Source organism: Camelus bactrianus, chromosome 14 (genome assembly GCF_048773025.1).
Source record: "Camelus bactrianus isolate YW-2024 breed Bactrian camel chromosome 14, ASM4877302v1, whole genome shotgun sequence".
In the NCBI taxonomy this organism is placed as follows: domain Eukaryota; kingdom Metazoa; phylum Chordata; class Mammalia; order Artiodactyla; family Camelidae; genus Camelus; species Camelus bactrianus.
In genome coordinates this window covers 2,375,430-2,389,829 of record NC_133552.1, presented here as the reverse complement: position 1 = coordinate 2,389,829, position 14,400 = coordinate 2,375,430, and the positions used below count along the sequence as shown (strand labels likewise).

Sequence of the window (14,400 nt, the reverse complement as noted above, 5' to 3'; positions counted from 1 at the left end):
CAGAATATTCAGTTCCCTAATCCCCCACTAAACACAAGATGGCTGGACCCAGCTTTCCCGACTGGCAGGAACTCTAGGGTGAGCTGAAGTCCTGGTTTTCAGTGTTAAGTTTTCTGGTCTTCATTCTCTACCCCCACAGTGTTCCTCTGGTTTAAGTATCACATTTCCTAGTAATAAGAGAACTCAGTTTTGGCTTAAAATAAACTATGATGATGTGGCATTTTCATTCACTTTGCTATTTTTAAAAACACATGCTAGAAAAATGTGTAGGTGCGCGTTGGTGAACATGACCCTGAGCTCAGTTTCTGTTAGTCATTTCAGGAAAGGAACAGCTTTCTAGAAAGACGAACGTGCAGATGATCTGGGAGCAGCAGGCGAGTGATGTGTGGCTCCACGAGGAAGCAGGCTTGTGTTCGCTCGCATGAGGCTACTCACCTTCCTTTGCTGACCGCTGCCTTTTATGTTACCAGCAGTCCTGAGTGAGTGGCCCTTGTTGAGTTTTAGTTTCAGACTTTACGTAGCTTTAGGAAAAAACTAACACGTTGAGAAACCTCCCTGTTGCCCGGACACATCCTGTCTCTTCCCCGAGGAGGCAGCGTTCGGTAAGGACCAGAGGCACCCAGCCCTTCGAGAGCTCACCATGTGTTCTCTGCTTATAAACACGAAAGGTCAGATTTGAAATGAACAGACACGTAATAGGGATCCAGAGGGCCGAAGCCGAGACGAGGCCAGGACCTCAGAGACGCGGTAAACAAGGAGAAAGGGTGTCAAGGGCCCTCCTGGAAAGACGCGCCGGTCCCTTTTCTGACTGACTAGGCTTTGGTCCCGAGAAAGAGCGCTCCCTGGGGGTGTGGTGTCTTGTGGGCACAACAGGCAGGTAACGGGACCGCACACTGGGGACAGGCGAGCATTTTGTGTCACTCTGCAGTGCAGGGTGACCCCTCACCTGGCACAAGAAAGCCAGCCTTTACCAGGAAGCGAGAGTGCCTTTCTTCTGTGAACTTAACCCGAAGCCTCTAGTACCCTTGGGTCCCCCCTGCCCGCCCATGTTACTGTCAATGCTCCAGTGAATAAATTCAACCAGCATAATTTTTGCTAGCAAAGGTGATGAAAAGCCTCTGGGAAGGTACCTTGTAAGCAGAATCTGAATTTGTTAACCCGTCGAGCGCACACTACGCCAAATACAACTCAGGTGCCTTTCACCGTGAGCAGTGTGCCTGGTCGTGGCCGCGGGGCAGGTGAGCACGCTCACTGCAGGTCCCTGGGGGTCTCGACCAAGCCCCTTGTCGGCCCTGGGCAGCAGAAGTTCCTGCCCTCATGGTTCCAGGTACTCTGCTTTAGGGCGGAGTTAGAACAGATAACAGCCTGTCGGAAGGAGGTCCACTCTGGGGAAGGGTCTGGGGACAGTGGCAGGAGGACAGCCACTGGGTGCAGGCATCAGCAGTCCCCAGCTGGTCTGGGAGGGTCTTGCCCCTTCACAGAAGTGGGAGTCAGGCCGGCGCTACAGAGCCGTTCCTGGGCCCCGGGGGCTGCCCTGTGGCCAGCACCGTGCCCTCGGGGACCGCAGACTTGATCTGAAGTGTAGCTGCCTCACAGCGCTGTCACTGCAGGCCGTTACCAGGTACTGAGTGCAGCCCCCCCCCCCCCCACTGCCGCATGGACTCAGGGAGCTCTGTGCTGCTGTCCACTTTTGGAGGGTTGAGCTCTCTGACTGTCCCTCCACGTGTGGGTGGGGCGAGTCTGCTGACCTGTGCAGCACCGAGGGGCGTCTGGGGTCTGGCTTGCTCTGAGCTGTCCGAGCCCCTTCTTTCCCAAGTAAATATCCTGTCGGAAGCTCATTCCAAGAAACACAGCAGCAGCTGTGTTTTCAGATTGTGTCAGTGCCCGCAACTTTCTGATGGGGGTGCAGGCAGTATTTTCTCCGGTCTTCTGATTGCTCAGTGGTCTGCAGAGGTGCTCAGTGCTCGGTGGTCTGTAAAGGTGTTCAGTGCTCGGTGGTCTGCAGAGGTGCCTGGTGGTCTGCAGAGGTGCTCAGCACAGGTGCTGCTCTTCACCTGCGGTCATGGAGGCATGTTGTCAGCCACAGGCTAGAACCAGCTGAGAGAAGCAGGTGTCATTTCCTCAAAGCTCTCCATGTGGATTCTTAGCTGACAGCCCGCGGTATAGAGCTCCAGGGGTGAAGGAGAGCTCCAGGGGTGAAGGAAATGAGGAGCCACAAGCCTCCCAGACAGAGCCGGTGCTGGGGACATGCTGATGGGTTTACACTTGAGAGTCCACCAGCACAGGGACCACGTGAACCAACAGGAGGTGACCACACTGAGTGACGTGAGTGAGACAGACACCATGTGATACCACTAATACGTGGAATCTACAAAGTGACACAAATGAACTTACTTACAAAACAGAAACAGACTCACAGATACAGAAAACAAACTTATGGTTGCCAGGGAGGTGAGGGTGGCGGAGGGATAAATTAGGAGTTTGAGGTTAGCAGATACACACTACTGTGTACAGAACAGACAACAAGGACCTACTGTGCAGCACAGGGGACTATGCCCGGTATCCTGTGATAACAAAATGATACGTGTGTGTGTGTGTAACTGACTCACTGTGCTGTGCACCAGAAACTAACACATTGCAAACTGACTAATTCAATTAAACAAAAAAAGCCCCCTGAGAAAGGGCACACTAGAATAGCAGGAGTAGTGGTTTTGAGCAGATTTGAGTTGAAGAAGTGAAACTGACATTTGCTCACCAACTCTTACCTGAAACCTTGCCAGAGCGCAGAGGCAGGAGCACGCCCCCTGGGCTCACTGGGCCGCCTCCCGAAGGACCGTCCGCGAGACACCTGGTGCTTCTTTCCTGCCACCTCTAGGAGAAGCCTTCCCCTTTGACCATTGTGTAACGTTACTGATAACGAAATAGGTTATATGCTCCTTTTGTTTCCTGTTTCGTTCTTACTTAACAGTTTGTCTTTAAAGTTTTTAAAATAGAATAACCCCTCCGTAATTTGAGCTCGCACGTCTCAGGTACCTAAACGCCACTTTCAGATTCTCTTCCACCGCGTCAGGTAAGTCAGGGCGCGTCGAGTGACACACGCTGAGTGTCTTAACCCCTTTCTGTACAGTCCTGTGTTCAGTGTGACCGAGCCGACGGTCAGGAGAAGAGCTGAGCACTAAACGTTTTCCCTTCAAGCAGCTTAAACTGAAACAGCTTCAAAACATTCTTAAAATCTGAAATCACACCTTCAAAATAATCGGAATTCCAGCACCACCTTCATTTCTGTCTTCTTCCTGTTTGTGCTTGTTTCGCTGCAGGGGAGGGACTCTTACTGAGATGTTGCCGCGACCTGTGCTCTTGTTCAGGGGTAGAGCGCGTGCTTAGCAGGCACGAGGTCCTGGGTTCCATCCCCAGGACCTCCAGTCAGTCAGTCAGTCAAAGAACACTTGTTGGATGTGAACTAGACTAACGGCTGCTGCTTTTGCATTGGAGTCAAGCGGACGGGAGAGAGCAGCACTGGTGGTGACAAGACAGGGCCTGGGAACCGCTCTCCCTGCTCTGCTGGGCGGTTTCGATGCGCCGGCTGCGGCACTGAGCCCCTCACACTCACCACCTCTTTTAATCCTCTCCATGGTCAAGGCGTGCTCACTGCCTCAGGTCCCACCGAGGCGAGTGGCGGAACTGGGCTCAGATTCAGGCGCCCCGACTTGTCCCGTGTGGACCAGTCATCCCGTAACTTTCCAGGTCACAGCGGGAAGCATCTGCTCTGGGGACGGCTGCACGCCTGTCCGTCTACCTTCCTCCTGCGCTTTTATAATCTGCGGCACTGAGGCTTGACTCCGGTGCTCAGACGGTGCTGCCTTCTCTGAGCAGCACGTCCCGGGACAGAGCTGAGAGGCGGCACGTGCTGACCAGGCCTGATGTCCCGTGGCAGAGGTTTTATGGCAAAATCAGAGTTGCTGACCGAGAACGCGTGAGTGCAAGGCATGTCTCGTGCCTGACAGCACACTGGCTGGTAGGGAGCCGCCTTTTCTTGCACAGCGTGACGGGAGTAAATGAGGAAAACATGTCCAGGGGTCAGATCTCGAGTTCAGTGGCTGTAGGATGGTGGACGGCAACCCAGACGCAAGTCAGTTGAATCCCTCGTCTCTGGCTTGTTTGGGTATGTGCTCAGCGCAGCCTCTGAAGCAGCTGGGCGCTTTCTGGAAGAAGGGATGGGAGACAGCACCTGGCTTCTCAGGGCGGAGGCCCCCCTTCTGTAAATGCACTGATTTTTGAAGAGGGTGTGTGTGTTTAATGTATGGGTGTGGAGCTTCAAAAGGCAGCATGTTTCGTAACTCAGAAAAGGAACTGGTGAGTGGAACTGAGAAATCTGACAGTGAAATGGAGATAAACCAATGTGGAAACAGCCGGCCCGGCCCCCCCTTGCTGGACAGGCACCCCACCCCCCCCAGCAGGGAGCGACCTCGGGGAGGCACAAAGGTTCCACCCCGGCCCGGGTGCCACAGAGCCGCTTGGTTCAAAGGAGTAGAGGAATTTCACTTGCTGGCTGCCGTCCTCCTCTTCCTGGGGCCTGATGGCAGATTGTGGGGCCCCACCTCGGGAGAGAGGTGTGGGTGCCTTGGAGCAGCCAGGAAGAACTTCAAAGTGGAGGAGGGCGAGCCGGTTGCCCAAGGCGCGGGAGAGACGGGGCTGGGATGAGAGTCTGATTTCGTAAAGTTCACCCGAGCTCTTCACATTGCCAGGCCAGCCTTAGAGCTGTAATCCTTCCTCAGTCGGCCGGGCTGGGCTCCTGTAATTACTGCAGCACAGAAGGATGGCTGTGAACTTCCGTGATGGGGGAGCTGGGGTTCACAGCGCCCCTCTCAGGCCCCCGTCAGTGTGGACAGCCCACTCTCCTGTGCATCCTGGGTGCCAGGATGTTTGCCCACAGGGGACGGGACACAGAAGCTAAGAATCTGGGCAAGTCACAGGCTCCGTCTTAGTACCTTGGGGGGTCTCTTCCTCTTCAGGTCGTGGTAAAGGGCGCGTAACGTGCCAGGCACCATTGTCCCCACTTAAAGTGACCGTCAGTGGCATCCAGTGTTGTGTGGTCAGTCTTGTGCACTCTTCCTCCATCCCAGCCATCTCTTCTTGATAAACCTTTTATCACAGCTGCCATCAGGTAGAAAGTGGATTGATTCTAGTCACATCTTCCATTTCCTTCTTTCAGTAGATAAGCAGCTCATAAAAAGCAGACAGCGAGAACCAGGAAAAGGCAAAGCAAGCCGTGACCCCCGTGACCCGTCACCTGGGCCGTACGCTTGTGGTGGGTGTGGGATGAGGACACCCTGAGCACGTCGTCAGAGATCAGCGCTGTGGAATTCAGCTGGTGCAAAAAACAGGCAGCAGCATCCTTCAACTTTGGGTCTGTGGTCACTGCTCCCAGTGGCGGAGCATTTCCCGTGTGTTAAACGCATTTTCTCATTTAGTCCTTATAACAGTCTAGCAAAGTAGATGACATTGTACCAACTTACGATCTTCAAAATCGTACTTCACTCTACCTTTACCCAGACAGCTCCTCGCACACGTGAGTCTCAGGGAGTTAAGTGGCTGGTCTGCAGCTCCTTGCCCAGGCAGTTGCTTCAGGGCGGCTCACCAGAGCCTTGCTCTAATCCTCAGTGCCTCCTTTGGAGGCACCAAAAGTTTTGTTTAGAAAATGAAGGAAGTGTTTATCTTTCCACTCTATTCCTCCTTGGTGACCCTTCACAGGAAAACTACTGGATGGTCAGAAGAGGAGAAACAGACTGGAATTTAAGGCATCTGAGGGGCAGTGCAGAGGCTGCCGTGGATGCCAAATGTAGGCAGGGCCACGCCGCTCCGGGGGCTCAGTGAGGGGGCAGATGCGGCCCTTGGGGCGCCGGGGCCAGGATGAGCCACCCAGTCATCCTCAGCCCTTCCTCCTCCTGCTCTGGGAAGGATGGGCTGGCGCCCAGCTGGGCAAGGGAGGGAAGCAGGCGTTTCCATGGTTTTCTCCCCTGACAATGACCTTCTCGAGGGGACCATCATCCTACGGGGTGAGGCCCGGGGTGGCCCTCTCGTTGCAGAGCTAGGAGCAGCCAGGTGGGCGCCTGGCTCAGGCCTGACGGAGGGGGGCATCCCCTCGCCCCCAGGGGCTACCCTGAGATACCCTGTTTTCACAGAACCAGTGACAGTCCCACAGGCCCCCAGCACAGGGACTGACGTCCTGTCGTCCCCCTGAGATGCTGCAACCCACCCCCCACCAGCAGCCTGATGGCGGCTCCCAGCTCAGGACACTGGGGAACAGCTCCCAGCGTCCGCTGCCAGAGTCAGGTGTCAACAGAACACTGTTTCCTGGGGGCTCCAGTAACCAAAACGGACCCTGCTCTGGCTTTTGTTCTTTTTAGTAAAAATACTGCTGTCGGCCTCTGATGCCACCTGTGGCCGCAGTGCCCCCCAACCCCCCAGCTCTGGGGCTGGGTCGGTGCCCTCTCTGGTTCCCCCAGCCCAGGTTTTAAGGCTGTTTTCACGCCATACCCACTGGATCTTTCAGGTGCTGGCCAGCCAGTGTGCTGTCACGCTGGGGGCTTGGTGGTCGTAACTTGGAACAGCATCCCAAACAGATGCTCCTTTTGTTTCCTGTTTCATTTGAGAAACGCTCTAGTTTGAGTAGGAAAGCAACCCTCTGCTGCTCACCTCCTTTCCCCTGAGCTGGTCTGCCGGGGTCTGTTGGGCCGTGGTTCTCACGCGTCGGGGTCATGGTGGGCCCATTACAGTGCTGAGCCCCCGAGTCCTGCTTCCTCAGGTCCAGGGGTGGCCCTAAGGTCCTCCGCTGATACCGTGATGTTGGTCTGGGAGTGACACAGTCTTAGACCCGCTGGACCCACCCGTTCCTGTAAGACAGCGTCTCAGTCGTCCTTTCACCAGCATCTTCCTGATACGTAATATGACCTGTGCCTGCCTCACATTCGCCTGGGGCACTTGGGTGGGGAGTGACTGTCACTGCATCCCGTCTTCTGCGTGGCTGGCCTTCCCCATGCCATGACCACGGTCCTCAGGGGCACTCAGGTAAGTGATGCCTGAAGTAGACTCGGCATGGGGGAGGGGAGCTCCCCCTGCACTTCTGAGGCTTCAGCAGTCCACGTGCTCTGCGCTTGCCGCGTCCCCCGGGCTCTCGGGCAAGGACCAGGCGAGGGTGTCCCCCTAAACCTGGGTATTGTGCTCCAGGAGGCGGATACGCCCAGGCCAGGAGCGCGCGGATGCTGTGAGGACATGGTCGGACCCTGTGTGACTGAAGGCACAGGTGCCAGGGCGTGGACGGCGGCTCCGTGCTCGGCCTGACTCAGCCCAGGGCTGACGGGTGTTCTCTGTGGGAGCGCGGAAACGTGTCTGGTTAGGAGCCTGAGAGTGTCCAGGCCAGGAGGGCCCACGTGGGGGGCTGAGGAAGGGGCTCCTCTTGGGCAAACACTGTCTCTGCCCCCAGGGGTGGCAGCAGGTCTGACTGCCCAGGTAGTGGCTTCATGGTCCCAAAACTGAGCTGCCCACAGCCAAGGGCTGCATCGGGAGGCTCTTGGACTTCCTCCCCCAGAACTTCACACATGTGGGTTCTGACCTGTCTAGAATGCTGAGGTTTACATGCGGGCCTTTCTAGAAGGTGTGATTTTACAGACGTCCGGGCCAGCACCTGAGAGCCCAGGCCCTGGGACCAGACCGCCGGGTCCACAACAGCCATAGAAACCTGCAGAGCTGTGCACCCGTTTTCCCTGTTCCGTCTCTCACCGGCAGGCCCCTCCCAGGGGTGTCCACACCGCAGGCACAGCCACCACCTGGCACGAGGCCCTGGCACCACGTGGCTGTGGTGATGGCCTTGCTGGGCCCGCTGTCCTGGCAGGTCCTGCGCGACACTGCTGTCCCCAGAGTTTGGGCTGTGGGCCCACAGTCTGGAGCGACCAGCTGCATGGAGTGTCCTGCTCCAGCAGTCACTCTTCAAGGGCTGTCGTCAGGTCCTTCAAGGTCACGAAACGCACTGGCTGGAGCAGAGCGGTCGAGGAAGAAATGTCCTAGCTTCTCCCAATTTTTATGTGCCCATCTGCCTCTCAGGTGAAATGAGGAGAAAACAGATTGAATCATCCCTCTGCTACTCACCACCTGGCCCCATCCCCGAGGCCGGCAGGGACACGGACTCAGCGACCGCTTTTCCCTCACAGACGTGTGAGTGCACATGCATCCTGCCCGGTCGGTCGGTCTGTCTGACATCACCTTCTCAGCTGTAAAGCTGTGCTTGGTTTTGTTCTGGTTTCAGTCACCCCTCCCTCCCCTTCCATTTAGGTGATTTCACAGGGAAGCATCCATAAGCCCCACCCGCTTGTGGACTTAACACCCTCTACCGGGTTCCAGGGGCTCCTAGGAAATTGCACATCTAATCACCACCTTTAAGATTAAGATTTGAAGACAAAGGGAACATCTTCTTCAGCTTCTTAAAGAAAAAAAAAGTTCTTGGAATCTTGTTTACTACCTGCATACACAAAAGCTAATTCCAATTTATTTGTGGAGCTGCCCGAGAACACTTTTTCTTTGAACTCTGTGTGGAAGTTAGTTTGGCAAGTGTCAGCATGAGCTCTAAGCAAAGCGAGGATGCCGCAGCTGCACGCCAGGAGAGCGCCCACCCCCGGAGCTGGTCCCACCCCTTCTGGTCCTGCTCCTCCTCCGTGAACCTCCATCCTTACACCAGTTGCATCACATACAAAATTACCAAACCATTTGTCCCTGACCAGACTGTACTGAAAATACTGAGAGTGCACGTGGTTTTCTCTCGCTGTCGCCACGGCCACCGTTCCTGGAGACGCCCAGGCGGCTGGAGGTGGACCTGGGAGAGGGGGTGTCCCTCAGGGGCATCCGCCAAGGACAGAGCACAGTCCTGTCTCCGTGGGCAGGTCACTGAGGAGAAGAGAACACTTCAGGGGGACGGGGCCATGCTCACCTGAGTAGGCGGGCTCTACCTTCTGCAGCTCTAGGCCTTTGATTACCAATGACCAGTCGTTTACTTACAGAACGCTGCACGTGTTACAAGGAAGGAAACGTGGAGCTGGATAACCCGTGTGATTAAAAGCCATGTTTCAGTGTTTTCTCCACAGCTGGTCTCTGTGTTAAGAAACCTGGCCACTAGGAAATGCAGAAACCTGACTTATGAATCTGACCGCATCTGTCTAAGTGAACACCTGCATCTCAAAGACACCATGAAATGTGATGCATTAGCCATCATCCTGGTCATGGTCATGCTGAGTCTGTGCCTCAGTCTCCCCCTCCCGACACCTGGTACATGGCTAGCCTCTCCATCTCGAAGGCCTGAATTTGAACCTCAATCTTCACATCTTTTCATCTTCTCCTATGATCCCAGCTCCTCCACAGAGCCTTTGGAATCTCTGTCGGAGCTCATCGTCCCCCCCCCTTCTCCCAGCAGCTGCAGTCTGTGTGCTGGGGACACCCACTTTATGTGGGCTGCTCTCAAGCACTCAGAAACGCTGACTGACAGGGAGCACTGGCGTGCTTGCATTTAGCTCCTGCAGTTACACACTGCTCGCTTTGCCTTACCACGCATCCTCCTGTCTGCTCCTGCATCCACCCATCAAGTACATTTTACCCAAAGACACGTCTGCGAGCACAGCGTTAACTAGGGCTCAGTGGTGGGCACTTTTCTTTCTGAGACAAAGAGGGAGTGTGTGGTGTCTCGCTGTGGTCTAGTTTCCACCCAGGGCTTCTAAGTTCTGTCATTTGGATATCTTCTTTTGTAGTTTTGATTTTAAAGTGTGTAGAACTTGATCATTAAACTTGGTAAGTAATTAAGCATAATCAGTTCCGAGTCAACCCAGAGATAACTGAAAAATTCAGTCTTCTGACATTGCTTCAAGAGTGTAGTAATATCAGCAAAATAAAAACTCCTGGGAAACATATTTGGGTCTAATCTCTAAGCTAAGTGTTGATGAGATAGTTTAAAAAAAAAATTGGAATAAGCACTTTCAGGGCCCACACGCTGCCCGTGACTTTGAACCGTCCCGTGGTCAGTGCTTCATGGAGCCTGAGCATGATGTCCCTCTGAGGCACGGTCTGTGGTGACCAAGCCAGCTGACCTCTTCTCTGTTCACAGGTCTGCTGCAGAAGTGTCCTTCCACCGACGACTTTGTAGACGCCCTCCTTTCCGATTTGGACCTCGACTTTGAAACTTTCCTCATGGATTCTGAATGATAGAAACACCTCAGATCGTTTGTAAATCACAGTCGTATCATGGAGACACTAATTTCGTTGTAAATGCTACAACTATGAACACTTGCTTCTGATTTCAGTATTCAGTTCTGTAATAATTTATGAAAAACCTTAAACCAATGGAACTTGGAATAAAGAATTTCTTTTAGTTATTTGGGCTTTTAAAATCTGGCAGATTTTTGAACATAAGGAAATCCACTCAATGAGTGGGTAAAAAGTAGAGCACAAGGTGGTAGAGTCAGGGGCTGGCCCACCCTCAATCCAGCCACTCTCCTAGTGACCTCTGCCCCTTCCCCGTGTTCTCTACTTGGGTAGAGACTTCATTAAAAAGCAAAATTATTTCCATTTGAAGCCATCTTCAGAAAGATTACACATGCAGTCCTCAGTGATTTCTTCAGACTACTATAGAAGTGGCTTTGAAAATGCAGCTGTCAGTCACAGTGCCCAGGAAGCACCTGTAATTACCGCATTGGCTTTTCCCACGTCCGAGGAGTAGATTCCACAGGTGGACTCAGAACAGAGACCAAAGTCTTGACCTCAAACTTTTTGGGCTTGGTTTTGAATGTAGAAAAGTACAGGTAAAATTAATAAATGATGTCCAAGATACAGCAACTGATAAACAAGGAAACTGGGATTCAAACCCTGTCTTAATCCTGAACATTACTGCATACGGTGTCACCACGTGCTAATAATAGGAAAGAAATTATTTAATGGGTTTTTCCCACTAAAGAAATTAATTACAGACTTTAGTTTAAAATGTCTGCCAACAGCCCCTTCCTGCTTCTCATTAAACCACCAGTGATGATGTAAAAAGGGAAGATTAAAAATCCCTAAAACTAGGACACGTGTCCACCCCCCACCCCCAGACTGTAGAGGAACTGCTACAGACTAGAAACGTCAGGGACCGCCCCCCCCCCAACGCCGGGTCCACCTGGCCACGGGGGCCGGCCCAGTGGGCCCTGCACCGGCACCACCTGCAGGACGTCCACGTCAGCCACATCCCCCCCCTCCCCCCGTCTCAGTCTCTGAACCTGGAAACAACCCATGGAGCATCCTCGGGCAGAGCTGGGGCGGGCCTGCAGTGGGGCTTCCCCCGCACCCACACCCAGTCAGGGAGGGCGGGCTGGGCGCAGGTGGTGCGGCCACAGGGGGAGCCGGCCCCAGCTGCTTCTGCAGCCCCTCCGTTGGGGGGGGGGGGGGGGAAGGGAGGCTCTTGCCTGAGAAGCCTGCCGTCCACAACCCGGACTCTCACCTGGGAGACGGACGTGGAGGAATTGATACCAACTTTCCTGTCAGTGACAGGCAAGTGTGAAAAGGTGCTTTAACCAGCTCCTGGTCAACCCAGCGACGATGCCCTGGGCCTTTACTGTCCCTTTTCAGCTGAAGGTCAGTAAGCAAAAAAAGGAAAGCCATACGGAGCCTCAGAAAAAGGAGGGGCGATCGCCTGGAAGATGCTAGAAGATCCAAACTTGGAACTTTATTTTTTAAGAGGAACTAAGGCACATTGTAGAAAACTTCCCTGATGTCCTTAGTGACAGCTGAGAAAACACGGTTATCTAGGGAGCTGAAAGCCATAAAGAAAGAACAGGCAGAAAATTTAAAACAGGATAAGCCAACAAGAAAGGTGGAATAGGAAAAGAAATTGCAGACACTGAAACACAGGGCAGTGAGTGAAATCATCATCACGGCAGAAAAGAGCAGGACTGTCCAGACGTCTCCGAGAGCAGGTCACGGACGATGGGGGAGCGGGCGGCCCGGAGTAGCGCAGCCCGGCGAGGCAAGGAGACAGACGGCAGCGGGACAGCGTGCTCGCGTCCTCCTGCGTCCCCAGCGCCCAGCACAGCTGCGCGTGCAGCAGGGCTCTGGTGAGAACGCGCTGTTCCGTGAATTTAAGGAAACTTTTTTGAGGTGAAGGGAAAAGTGAATGTGATTTAAAAGGGAATCCCCGATGGATTCCCAACAATGTGATGTACTTAATGCCACTGACTATACAGTTAAAAAGAGTTCAGACAGTAAAATGTTTCACCTACAATTTTTTAAAGTAAAGTAAGTAAGTGCAAGCAGAGAGAATTCTGCATTCCAGGTCAACACGAACAAACAGAACAGTGAAGAGACCCTCACCTGAACAATCTGCCTTTTCTTTTGAGAACTTACATATAAATAGAACTTAAATGATAAGCCAGCAGATCCCAAGTCAGACATTTCCCCGGAACTGTGAGTGTTCCGTGAACTCCAGAGGGTCCCACTGCTGAACACTGAAAGTGCCATCGCGCTCTGATGTGGCACTGCGCATCAGCAGTCCACAGCGCACCACCCACCTCCCAGACGCGTGAGAGGGCCCTCCCCTTGGAGCGCCTGCTGATGACATTTCCAGAAGCCTGGGGACTAAGGGCTACAAGCATCCAGCTAGAAACAACACGGTTACACACGAAGGCATAAAAATTACGAAGCTCCCAGAATCCGATTGCTCATCGCTGTTAAAAGCCGAAGGACAATGAAGAAAGGTTTTAGGAGGCAAAGCTGAGAAGCAAACTGGCCTCCAGTGTCCGAGGGCTCAGGAAACATCTCAGCTTTGTACCTTTCTTCAAAAATCGCTAGAAGGAGGAGTTAGACCAGGAGGCAAAGCAAAGATCCCTAAAGAACGTCTAAGAATGCCAAGAGGTCACTGCCTCTTTTCATAACTGGATGAATCACAACAGCAAATTATTTTATTATGAATGCTTTCCCTTGTGATGGGAGTGAGCCCATAACACACAGCAGCTCCTCTGGGGAAAATTCTCCAGAGTTAGGGTTTACCCCCAGCTTCCAAAAATCCAATTTAAAGTACTTACGAATATGTAAATGCTAAAATATAACCTAGAGAAAGAACTGGAGAATAATGAATAAAATGTTATTGTGACTGTCTTTAGTGTTGGGATTTTGGCCTTTTACTTTTCCTTCTAGTTCAATCTTTTTTTAAATGGGCAATAGGTTAATTTTAATAATAATCTAAAGTTTACAAAAAGTTTAATCACAACAGAGCTAGATTTAAAGCATGTTTCCAACTCTGAAGAAATGCCGGCTACGGTAAGCAAATTCAGAAAACGTCTCGGAGACACTCAGGGAACCGTCTGTCCAGCCAGAAACCTTCCTCATACCCAGAGTTCAGCCTGATTTGCTGAAACGGACTGCGGTGGAACCCTGGCAGCCGTCGTGCCTGACTCCACCTGGCATTGTTCAGTTTGGGAAGCACATTCTCACAGTCGGCTCGCATGCTGCCCATCACCAGGAGGGGACAGGGCGGGCGGTGTCCCGACACTGCTGCTGTGCTGAGGCAGGCGGGCCGCAGGGCTGCTCACACAGGCGCAGGACTAGAGCCAGCTCCTCGTCCCTGCCCGCCGCCCTGTCCGCTGCACTTGGGGCCTCCGGAGAGGCTGCATGGCTCTGCAGGCGGACAGTCAGAGTGCTGAGGGGTTACACCACCCACCCTGTCAAACCCTGGGCCTGTTGTCGCGCAGACCTGCAGACAGATGGAAGACGCGGTGTTCCGGCATCATGCGGGAGGGACGTGGGGCGGGAGGACGGAGAGGAGTGGGAAAGTCATACACAGAACCTGCCACCAGCTGTGTGGTGGTGGTGGCCCTGGGTCACCTGCCACCTACACGCTCCTCTAAACTGTGATTCCACTTGATTTTAGAAAACTGCATGGAGGCCACGCTATGAGTCCGGGGTGGCCATTAATGTGCCCGTTAGGCTGATAAACTGCTCCATCCGCATCTTTAGAGTCAGACCACCCAGCAGCGATGAGCTGTCTGGCCGGCCCGCCCCTCCCCCGCACCTGCAGGGAAACCGGGAGGGCCGTGCGCTGCTTCTCTCAGATCCTGGTGCTCCAGGCCCAGGGCACTGCCCTGCCCACTCCATGCACCTGCGTTCGGGTAAGTCCTCCTCACGAGGGTGACACTGGGGGGGGAGCGTGTGTCAGCGGTGGGGTCAGGATGGGAGTGGTGGGCCTGCCTTCCCCGGGAGCACAGGTCAGGGACCACTGTGCTTCCAGGGGGAATGAGTCTTCAGCAAGACCTTGAAATAAATGGAGGTGTGATTTGGGAAACTCACTCAAAAGAGAGCTCCTGGTGTCCGTGCGCTAAATTCACCACAGCGAAG

General features: G+C 53.6%; 1 protein-coding gene across 2 annotated transcripts in view; it reads left to right on the top strand.

Moving 5' to 3' along the window:
* The window catches only part of MIPEP (mitochondrial intermediate peptidase), an 83,631-nt gene extending 73,219 nt beyond the window's left edge, over positions 1-10,412 (top strand). Inside the window, exon 17 of one of the 2 annotated variants that reach the window (XR_012511604.1) lies at positions 10,145-10,184. Coding sequence is in view for 1 of the 2 variants with exons in the window: in XM_074377929.1 (XP_074234030.1) it covers positions 10,145-10,242 (98 nt within the window). In the remaining variant the exon portion in view is untranslated. Of the gene's footprint in view, positions 1-10,144 lie in introns of both variants that reach the window. The other variant, XM_074377929.1, reaches the window with a different exon arrangement.
* Positions 10,413-14,400: the final 3,988 nt, after the last annotated feature.